Here is an 11,467-nt window from a genome sequence, read left to right on the forward strand (position 1 = left end):
GTATTGCGGATATAACAAAACTCATAATAGGGGAGGGAAAAAAACTTTTCTCATTTTTATTCACGAATCTCTCAACTTTTGTTACATTATTTACTTTACATTCCTAGATCCGAAGAAAACAACTGATTGCAATGACCATGAAAATAATGCATTAAATCAATGCTTATAGCCTATATATCAGGGGGTGGCCAACCTGCGGCTCTTTGAAGGATTATTTGTGGCTCTCGATAAATGTACCCGAGTTCCCTTTTCATTTTTGTGTTATTATATTTTAAAAAATTATTATCGTTTTGTGTGTGTTTCAAAATGTCTTAAATTACTAACAACAAATATGAAATACTAACTGCAACGTTGTAACAAATTTCATTTCCGTCCAAGTTAAGAATAATATAACTCATCGAAAACTGCGCGAACGAACATAATTGTCCGTTATTGACCGACTCCAGACCAAATTTGAATTTGTAAACTGTCATTGCAATGGATAGTTGACATTGTGCTCTGGAGGAAACAATTTGTATCACTCTTGCTACGGATATAATTTGTAATCTGGAATTTTTTGCATACCTTTTTAATACGTATTTAATTGCGGCTCGCGAAAAATTTCAAATTTTGAAAAATGGCTCGGACTATCAAGGAGCTTGGCCACCCCGGCTATATATATTTAAGTTTTTTGGTCTGTGGGGGGTAATTTATAACATACATTTTCCAGAAGGAAAGATACTTAGTGTAACCCCGATTTACGGAAATAAATATTCTAATCACAAATGTGATCGGCAGGCAGCCTTGAGGGGGAACGTACTTTTCTTCTTTGCAGAGACATATCACTCATGTACGGAGAAGGGAATATGGAAAACTCTTCACCAAATAAAGATTGGCAAGTCGAATCCGGTTATTCGTTGGGACGGAGCAGGAGGGAATGTGGTTAGGGAAGGGACCTGGAGGTCTTACGGGACTCGCGCTCTCTCCTACAGGACTAGCAACCAGATTAATATAATAGGAGAGCTCGGAAATTTCAATGAAAAATAAATTTTATTTTACTGATTCTTTCGCTCTTAAAAAGTGTCGAGACAAACAATATGTCATTCATTTCGTATTAACTTTTTTTTGTAAGCGGCAATTTCTACTTTATTTATTTCTACCCAATCGGCAATTTCTACTTTATTTATTAATAAAATCAGTGGTTGATAGATACGTAGGTGTTTTGTAGTAGCGTACTTATAAAGCGATTCGAATTATGCCCGAACGACGCATAAGTAAAGCTCGTCTCAATTTATGTAGTGTAACATCGATTTACGAGTGTATCTCGTTAAACGAAGTTATACTAATAGTAGGAATTTTGGCATACGACTTTTCTAATTTCCATCGTTTTTAAATGAATAATACTGCGTCTAATATAGGCATACGTCGCCAATACGGCTGTTTAGATTCCAGACAACCGCTACGCCGTAAAGCGAATCGGTTCCTTTCATTCCTATGTTTTAGGTATAAAATCCTAAAAATAACATTTAAGTGCGCAATAACACTAGGCCAGAAGCATTAAAAATAAACAACCCAGAAAACACCTAAGAACAAGCACCGAAAATAAACATAGATAATATGGCGTGTTTCAAAATTTAACCAAGCATTCAAAAACAGTGATGTTGCGTTATTTTAAAATAATTCCTTTTCGGCTTTGAAGTAAACAATGTTTCATTAATTAACATTGAAGTAATGTAAAGTACAGTAGTTTCAAAACGGCGAGTTTTTGTCAATGGTAGAAGCTTATTTCATCACTAAGGTCGTAGAGTGAATCAGACATTTTCTGCACAGCGTACTTTGTTGCTTAATTTTAAATTATACATTTTCTAAATTATTCATGAAATCTAAATAAAACATTAAGAGTTACATTTAGAACTTTCTAGTGTTTATATTATTAAAAATATCACGCAGAATAATAAGAGGAAAATAAATTTAAGAATTTCTTAAACGAAAATATTTGACGAGTTTATTTTTAAGGTAAATTATTAACTATCAGTGTAATTGGCAATAATACTGTATTAATTATAATTGTTACTACGAAGCCTAACTTTAATACAAATGTTTTTGTTACGAATTGCATATGAATATAGTATATATTCTGAATGTGATAATTTTAATCATACAAAGCATTAAGTTTAAACAATTATTTGTGTCTAGCCCGCTAGTGTGACACCTAAATAAGGGTCAGTTTCACGAAGTCCTACCTCGACAAATAACACTCGTGTTGCGCTGCCTTTATCATCAAGCCAAGCTAATGTACAGTACTTTTATCTCAAAAATGACGTGTAGAAATAATTTTTTTCTTATCAATTTCATAGTGAGATTAAACACGAAATTTTAAAAGTATTAAAACTTTATAAATTTGCCTGAACCTGAAAGCCTAGGATTATCTTATCTGTTTTTTTATCGAGTAGTCGGTTATCATTTCATATTAGGGTATTCTTATTCATTAGATTATCGTTGACTTGCGAACGTCTCCAACAACCACCTTCCCCGCTGTAGTGGATTTGTCCTATTGTAAACTGCATAGTTTTTCAACCGTGTTCACTACATGGATCACTACTACCGCGTTTAGTGCGTGAAAGCAGTTCACACACATTAAACTCATGAGAGTAGAAACCTAACATTTCTTAATTTTATATTCTTAAAGCCACACTGTTTTTCATCCCCCCGTTCAACAGCAATTCGATAGGTCGATAAACGAAATCATTTCCAGACTGTCCAATAAATTGTTTCCTTGCTTTCAACACGAAGAATATTTCCTCTATCATACTCCCTTTAAAAAAACAAAACTAAAATCGTAAGTTGTACTGAAAGTGAATATGGGGAATTTATCTGGTCGAAATTAAATACAAGTACAAAAATTATATTTTTATTTCTTACACATCATATGCAGTTAATTACAAATACAGAGATGATGAATCGTACATCATGTGTCACAGCTGAAAATATTGCAGAAAATAAAATGAAATTCTCGAAAAAATTTCATTGCTTAAAGTTAAACGTACTAATGTTGATAAGATTTTGTTACGTAATTATTTATCATCAATATAACTTCTAAATATATTTGGCAATCGAAGAAATGCGAACGATCGGTCTTCTCCTAAGTTCTCAAAAATATACCAAGAAATTTTGCTAAAGCAAAGGGAAAAAAATTGCACTTTTTGCAATTTATATTCACAGCTAAACTCTCTTAATGTTCTCAAACTTTATTATAATATACAAGAAAATATACATATTTTGCTGCACTATCCACTGAAGTTTTCACCCAAGACTCTTCTAAATCCACATTCTCTAAAGTAAAAATGTTTAACATCTAAAATTTAATAATAATAATTAAGAATAAGATTAATCTTCGATAAAAGAATGGCACAATTTTTTCAAAATTGCATGATTTTAAATTAAAATGTCCCCTTCAAATTTCAAAAGAACAAACGTTAATAGTAATAATAAGAATAAAAGAAAATTATATAATTTCTTTAAATTGATAGCACCATAAATCTTTTTAAGTTAATATATAATAATCAGTTTTCAATAATATAAGCTAAACTTTCCAATTTCTTATAATTCCAAAAATATTTACAATATTTTTTAAATATTTCTTCTTCTTCTAAAGTTGCAATAAAACATTCCTTGAGAAATAAATTTGATTAATGCAAACAATGAAATTTTTTCTACACAAGAAAGCATTTCTTTATAAAATATTTCATATAAACAACAGATACTGACTACATATTATACATACAAGTAAAATGTTTTCCAACTAATTTTGTATTTTCTTAAAAGGTGACTAAAAAAGATAAATAACTTCAGTGGTAGTTAATAAATAATAAACAACTGATTCTTTTGTTTTTATATGGCATAATTTGTGTTTATTACTCCAATTTGCATGTCCGTCTGCAAACAAAATTTTTATTCTATAAACTATGCACTTATTAAAAATATAAAGCTATGCAATTTATATTAACCTAAATTACATATAATAATTAAAATTAAAAACAATATAGTTATAGCAAACAGGAATAATAAACAATAGAACATTAAAAACTTTTATTAGCAGTAATTTCTTAAAAAGTTAATTTTGAATAAGTTCTAATAAAATTAGTTTTTAGTATATATGTTTTCTTCTTTTCTCAAGAAAATTTAAATTGGACTTCTACTTTTTTTAGTGTGTGCATAGTAATTTCTTAAATTACACCATCGAAAAGCTTACCGGTCTGCGAGCGTTAAAAAATGGACGTATTGTGATGTCTACTGTAAACCTAAAAATATCCGAATCTGCTAAGCACAAAGTGCACAAATAGAGCAAATTACTAATCGATAAATTACGAGAATGGATGTAAAGTAAAATATATTTTTAGGTTTACAGATAATGTAAATACTTTGAGTAAAGAATACAATGAAATATATAGTCTCAAAGATATCTGCTGCTACTAATAGTGTTTTTAAATTCTATTTTAATCCACACATTTTTTTTTTCAATGAGCATTTAAAATATGTAGATAAAAAGAACTAGTCCTGCCATTCAATGATGATTAGGATTGAAAACTTCGGGGCCATCCACACAAAGGAAGATTAAAGTTTAGTTCTGTCAAATTCCCTCTCTGTTATGAAATCGCCTAGTTTCAGATTTTTTGTATCTTCTCTCCAACTACCAGAGGATTGTTTTTTCTAATTTCTTGGGCACCAAGTTGCTTGTAATCAAATGTGCAATTATGTTCATTAGAATATCTATGGAGACTACAAAATAGACCACCACAGCGACACTGAAAACCTAAATAAATTAGCTCCATTTTAACATATTTCATAAAATAAAAGGTTAAAATTATTTTGTTTAAAAAATTTAAAAAATGAAAATATTTGCAATGACTAAGTTTGTGCTTCAGATTTATAGCCAAAATTTAAGTATATTAAAAATAACCAGAAAATGATATTTTAACATTTGTTTTTCCTAAAATTTTCAATCCATAATTCATTTAAAATTCAGGACATTGCAAATATTTTTTAACTTTATAATAGTTAAACAAAATTTTTTCTGTAAGAATTCTTATTTTACAAAACATACTTCAATGTTTTATTAGAACTAGTGCATCTTTAAAAGATAATTATATAAGTTATAGAATATAGAAATGAAACCAATATCATTGTAAAGAGCAATAAAATTTTCCCACAAATGCAAACAACATAATACATAAACCATTTTAAACCAAGCATATTTAACTGAAAAAATTCTTCAATGATCAATTTCAGAAATTGCTATCTGAATATAAATTTTGAAATCATTTTGTTATATAGACTTCAACAAATAGAAAATAAGCTTTCTTAAATGTGATAAGAGCTATCTTCAGAGATTAAGGTGACAAAGAAATTGCCCCTTATCTGATCTCTATCAGCTCAGCGTTTGCCAACCAGTATGCCACGACATACTTGTGTCATGAGAGTGTCTCAGGTGTTTTGTGGAAATATTAAATACTTTTTAGAATACTGAATACAATCTTTTTTTAAAATTTCATTTATCTTTCATCTTTTCATCACCAGCAAATTGAAGGAGGAGAGTCACTAAACTGCCAATTATTGCAAAATTTGCATCATCAGCATATCCTCTCTTCACAACAGTTGCATGTGTCTATACATATACTGGGGTGTATCAACTCTTTGAAGCTTATACAAACATTGCAGCTTACCAGCTTAAAGACCAATACTAGTTTTTTTTATGCATTGACTCAAATAAAATATTTTTATATTTGTAAAATTGAGTTTGTGTCTTGTTAAGTTTAATTTCCATATCAAAATTTTTAAATTCGACCATAATTTTATACATTTTTATTTAAAAAATTGTGGTGTGTTGCAGGAATCATATTAAATTCAAAGCATGTTGCTAGTCCAAAAAGACATACTGACTTAGCTTATCTGAATACAGTTATCTAACTCAATGAAAATTATTATGCAGGAATATGATAAAACTTGGTATTTGCTAATTTACAATGATGAAGGTTTGATTGTTAGACGGCCATTACTTTTTTTAGAGAAAAATTTTAGTTACCCAAATCATTTATATAAAACACATGTTTTAACACGTTAACTGCCATCCAACTGCTGTATGTGTGTCGGATGGCTCTGAGCAGCCCTAATTACTATGACCGCCGGTGGTTGGATGGCAGTTAACATTTTATTGATTAACAATATGTAATAATTTATACTGTGTATTCTATTATCTTAGAATCAATTGAATAAATCCATTATGCATACGAACTAATCAATTTTAAATTGCCAGTTACCTGTCAATCCAACTTTCTTGCGGCAGACATTGCACCTGTTCTTCTTTTTCTGTTCTTTTGGCTCTGTACCATTTGTTTGGTTGGCCGATTCTTGTCCAATTTCTTCGGTGGTTGTGTTGGTGGGACTTGCGGCTGCTGCTGCTTCAGTCTGACTTCCTGGACTATTTAAATTCTGAAAAAAATAATTTGCATTTTAATTTTTACACGAACATGCAAAAATTAGAATATATTTGTGTACCTCAAATTTGTTTGTTTCCTGGCTGGAACTTGCAACTGAGTGGACAGTAGGTGATGCAGTATTTAGCATATCTTCTGTAACATTAGACGTTAACTGTGTTGATGAACCATCAGTTGTTCCACTTACTAAAAACAAGCAAAAGTTATTTTAAAATAAGGAATATGTATGAAGGTTGTTTGGAAAGTAATATCCATTTTAAAATTAAAAAAAATTATTCATAAATCTTTATTAGTTAATTTTTTATATATTTTACATCTACATATCATAGGCTATTTTTCCAGATAACCCTGGACATTTAGGTATTTATTGTACCACATGACAAGTTTTTATATTTCCTCTTCATGTACTATATCTCCCCCACTAGTCCATTCAGAAACTTAGTGACTGCTTCCTGCACTATTCCTCACTTGCAAAGCATTTCCTTCCAGAAAGTCATTCAGTTTCATGAAAAAGTGAAAGTCACTAGGGACCAGGATAGGCTGTAGGATAGATGGTCCAAAACTTTCAGCATGAAACTTCCACAGAGTTATTCTATTTTTTCAGCAATATGTGGTTGCACATTTGTTGTGGAGGATGTCAACATTAGACAATAAACCTCTCCTGCAATTCTGAATAGCCACTACAATTGCTTTAATTTACCACAATATGCATCACTGTTTATCATAACTCTGAGGCATGAGGTTTTGTCAGGATCTCGAGGCATGGACCAAAAAAGTTACTCTTTGTTCAGTTCATACCCAAGGAGCCATAAACACTGATGTTCCATGGAAGTTTCAAGTGGAAAGTTTTGGACCATTTAACCTACAACTTGACATGACTCATAGTGATTTTTACTGTTTCATAAAATTTAACAACTTATTGGAAAAAAAAAAAGCTTTGCGAGTGAGGAATAAGTGTAGGATGCAGTATCTAAGGTTTCTGAATGGTCTAGCAGGGAAGGTGTAGGACAAGGAAATACAAAAACTTGTCATGTGATAAGTGCCTAAATTTCCAGAGTGATTACCTGGAAAAATAGCCTGTAGAATGTAAAGTACAATATAAACTTTTTCATAAACTTTTATTGGTTATTTTTTTAATTCTAAAATGGATACTACTTTCCAACAACCCTTAAGACATATGCATACAGATGGCAAAAATAAGGTGACATTGAATATTAATGACAAGTTTAACCAATCACCCATTTTAATTATCAAAGCAAAAGAAGTGATTGGTGATACCAGGCATTGACATTCAGTGTTGCTTTAATTTTGCCACCTGTATACATTTGCCTTATAAAAATTATGTACTTAATAAAATATTTTACATCAGATCAAAGCTATTTGTGATTTTAACTAAAAGTTTTAACTAGTAATATATCTTTTTGTTATGTAAATCTTGCAGTCAGATAATTTTATAATTGATAGATATACAGGGTGTCCCATTTTAATTAGTCACCAAAATATTGAAAAATATGCATTATATATATATAAATGTTATAGACCAGAAATGTTCTGCATCAAGGGAGGCACAAAAAGACACTATTGATTTAATCATAGATAACGGCACTACAGTGTAAACAGGGCCAATTTCATTTTCTTAAATGAAAACTCCATTTTTTTGTTGTTGCATATGATACTGTATCTGAAAGAAATTTTTATTTAAAGCAATTTTTTGAAAGATGCAGTTAGCAAAAGTCATGAGCATTTGAAGTTTTATGTAATTGCCATATGATGCATACATGAATCATGGACATCAATGAAGTTCATTGAAAAAAGAAAAATATGAAACTGTTATTATCTGGTGTAATCATTCTTTTTCCACATGATCAACTGATATGAAAACTAGTGTTACAGTATGTTAAAGTTTGTGATAAAGACAAGATGTTGATCTTTATTCCACCAAATAAGTATTTCCTAATGATTTTTCTTTCTTTTCATTTTTCTTTTTCAACAAACTTCACAGATATCCACAAATTAAGTGTGCATGTTGTTGTTGTTGGGAAAGTTTCAAGTGCTTATAACTTTTGATATGTAAAATATTTCTTTGAAAGATGCAGTTAAATATAAGTTTTTGATACAGAATCACAGAATGAAACAAAAAAAAACTGAGTGTTTGTTCAAAAAAGGAAACTGACCCCATTTTCACTGATTGTAGCACCAGCTGTGATAAAATCATAGTTTCTTCTTGTATTCCCTTCATGCAGAACATTTTCAGTCTGGAACATTTTTTCATAGGATGCCTATTTTTCGAGACATTTTGGCTGACTAATTAAAATGGGACATACTGTATAACATTATTAAGCCATATTATTTTGCTAATTTTATCTCAATCTATATTTAATATTAAGAATGTCTCACAAACAGATACTATTAAAACTGATTAAGGTTAATTCACATACAAATTTTATTATTATTATTTTGATGATAATTTCAGAGTACAGGTACTAAGATAATTCACTCAAATTTTGTTGTTTATTCTCAATTACTCACAGAGGAGGAATACCATGCACATGTTTAAAGTTTATCAAAAATTAGACTATGATTTATTTTTTATTTTAAATTAAGCATTCAAATTTCCATATTATAAAACAATATGTTCTTCGCAAAAGAATAAATTTTAATTTTTACATTCTACTGAAATCCCATATATCAATATTTCACAATTTCCTTAAAAAAACTAAACAATGATAACTACAAACACAAACATGGTCATATTACACTAATATGATCACGTATAAAAATGACTGAGGCAGAAACTATCTTCTGAAATATTTAAGTGAATTTTGAAGAACATTAGTACATTCAATAAATATATCCATCTTAATCCATCATCTTTTTATAATACTTGAAATGAATACGATAAAACATGGCAAATTCAAACTGAAAGCAAACTAACTCTTGTATCATACAATGCCTAAGAGAAATGCAGAAAATTCATTAAATGGAAAACACATCATTAATAAATTTGTAATAATACATTTTTCAATATTCTACAAAAGTTTGCAGAAAAAGATTTCTTACAAAGAAGTTTGCAATACTGACATCCAACCATACTTGTTTAATTATGTTATTCTTAAGTATTTTTTATGTCCTACATGACTGAAAAATCTGCACTTTAAGAAAATCACAATGATTAGAACTACCAAGGCCAAAAAATATTTCCTTAAAATTTAAAATATTTTTTTAAATTAAAAGTAATTTTAACTGAAATTATTAAATTATTATTATTATTTATATAAATTTATAAGAAACACAGATAAAAGAATTAACAATATACCTTCTTTTGTGCTGCAAATTGGCAATGATTTTGATATACTGGTAACATCACTTGCTAGCAGAGTTTTAACTGTTTTGAATTCAAGGCAATTTATATTCTTATCTTCAAAAATCAACAAATTTCATACTGCTCAATAAGAATCAAAATATTTCATATTCCCAAATAACATTATAAGTGTAAATTAAACCACTGGTAAAAAATATTCCATAATATATATAATTATTTTCATATAAAATTTCCCAAAAATCAGTACCACATTCCCATAAATTTCACTGAAACTGTGCGCGCGCATGTGTGTGCATGTAAAACTGTTATTGTGAAAAAATGTCACTTTCAATTGCTTTTACTTCCATATTCACTATGAATATGCTTTCAACAGCATTTTGTCATATTATAATACTTATAACTTAAATTAAAAAACGTTTTTTTTTTTTTTTTGCTACAAGTGTCACTTTCTAAAAATTAATAGATATGATAATAGAAATAATTTGATACTACTGTATTGCTTTTATGTTAAAATTCTAACATTTCCATGAAATGCTACCTTTTCACATAGTTCCCTCTAACAAACAAATTCTCAAATAATCATATTTTTGTTTATAAAGAAAAAATTGAGTACATATTTTGTGAAAAGCTTAAATATTTGATTAGTTTACATTAATATCTTTGAGAGAATTATGGCTATAATTATTTTCAATAAATTCTCCAAATTTAAGCATTGCTCAAATTTCTATCTATCTTAATTTCTCCAAATAATTTGTTTGCATCATTATTTTCAAGGTGTATTAATGTAAAACTATCATATAACTTTTTGAATAATTCTAAAATTAATTTTGCATTGCATTGCATAATAATTATTAACAAATTATAACATTTAAAAATTTAATGCAATTAATACTTCTTAAAATTTTGATTTTAACAGTAAAAGAAACATCCAGTTTAATGATATATAAAAATATTTTAAATTAAACACCAGAGAAAATAAAAATCTATTTTTATCAGAATCAAGAGCAAGTACACATGCAAAAAACTTATGAGAAGCAAGAGGCATGCATGCTTCAATGCCATTCTAATGCTCTTTTCCAATGACATTTTTAAGTGTCAGCCTTTGCAGTTGAACCTATCACAACTAACAATATCTTCTGATGCAAAGGACAATATCACTGCAATGGCCAAGGGAAAACTAATTTTTATCCATTAACTTAGATAATTTAAAATAATTTTTTCGGTTAACAGAAAACTGAATTGCTAAAACTTAGTATCAGAAATACTTTTTATCATTTTAGAAACAGTAAATTCATTATTATTTAAAGCTATAATTTTGAAATTTATAGCTGTTCTTTCTAAACAGTTGAGCATATTAAAACAAAACTATTTAATAAACCTAAGTATAAGCAGCATTATTTTTAGATTAAACCACCATCATATATAAATTAATGATATTTATTGAAATTACATCATTTGAATTCTATTATTAGTTCTACTAATGAAATAAAGTTAATAATAAAATAAATTACATAAATTTAAAAGAATTCTTGAGTATACTTAAAAATTTCATCTAATTATCATTTTAAAGTTCAATACATATTAGTTAACTTTGGAAATAAAATTTGAATATAAACAAAAAATCCAATTTTGCTCAAAACAATAAATGCAAAATGTTAATCTTTTATAATTA

At 28.6% G+C, this 11,467-nt stretch overlaps 1 protein-coding gene across 2 annotated transcripts; it reads right to left on the reverse strand.

Moving 5' to 3' along the window:
- Nucleotides 1-2,868: 2,868 nt before the first annotated feature.
- On the reverse strand, nucleotides 2,869-10,620 carry LOC111636811 (AN1-type zinc finger protein 6-like). 2 transcript variants are annotated; one of them, XM_023382150.1, is made up of 4 exons: nucleotides 9,790-10,620; nucleotides 6,535-6,659; nucleotides 6,297-6,468; nucleotides 2,869-3,312 (listed from the first exon to the last, which is right to left on the reverse strand). In XM_023382150.1, the coding sequence occupies exons 2-4, from the start codon at nucleotides 6,601-6,603 to the stop codon at nucleotides 3,221-3,223; spliced, it is 333 nt and encodes a 110-aa protein (XP_023237918.1). In that variant the 5' UTR covers nucleotides 6,604-6,659; nucleotides 9,790-10,620; the 3' UTR covers nucleotides 2,869-3,220. The 2 variants fall into 2 exon arrangements, with proteins under 2 accessions (XP_023237918.1, XP_023237917.1); XM_023382149.1 differs by lacking the exon at nucleotides 2,869-3,312 and adding an exon at nucleotides 4,179-4,792 and having other exon boundaries at nucleotides 9,790-10,594.
- Nucleotides 10,621-11,467: the final 847 nt, after the last annotated feature.

The sequence above is a fragment of the Centruroides sculpturatus genome, unplaced genomic scaffold, assembly GCF_000671375.1.
Source record: "Centruroides sculpturatus isolate CEXI.00-Female unplaced genomic scaffold, Cexi_2.0 scaffold1092, whole genome shotgun sequence".
Classification (NCBI taxonomy): Eukaryota; Metazoa; Arthropoda; class Arachnida; order Scorpiones; family Buthidae; genus Centruroides; species Centruroides sculpturatus.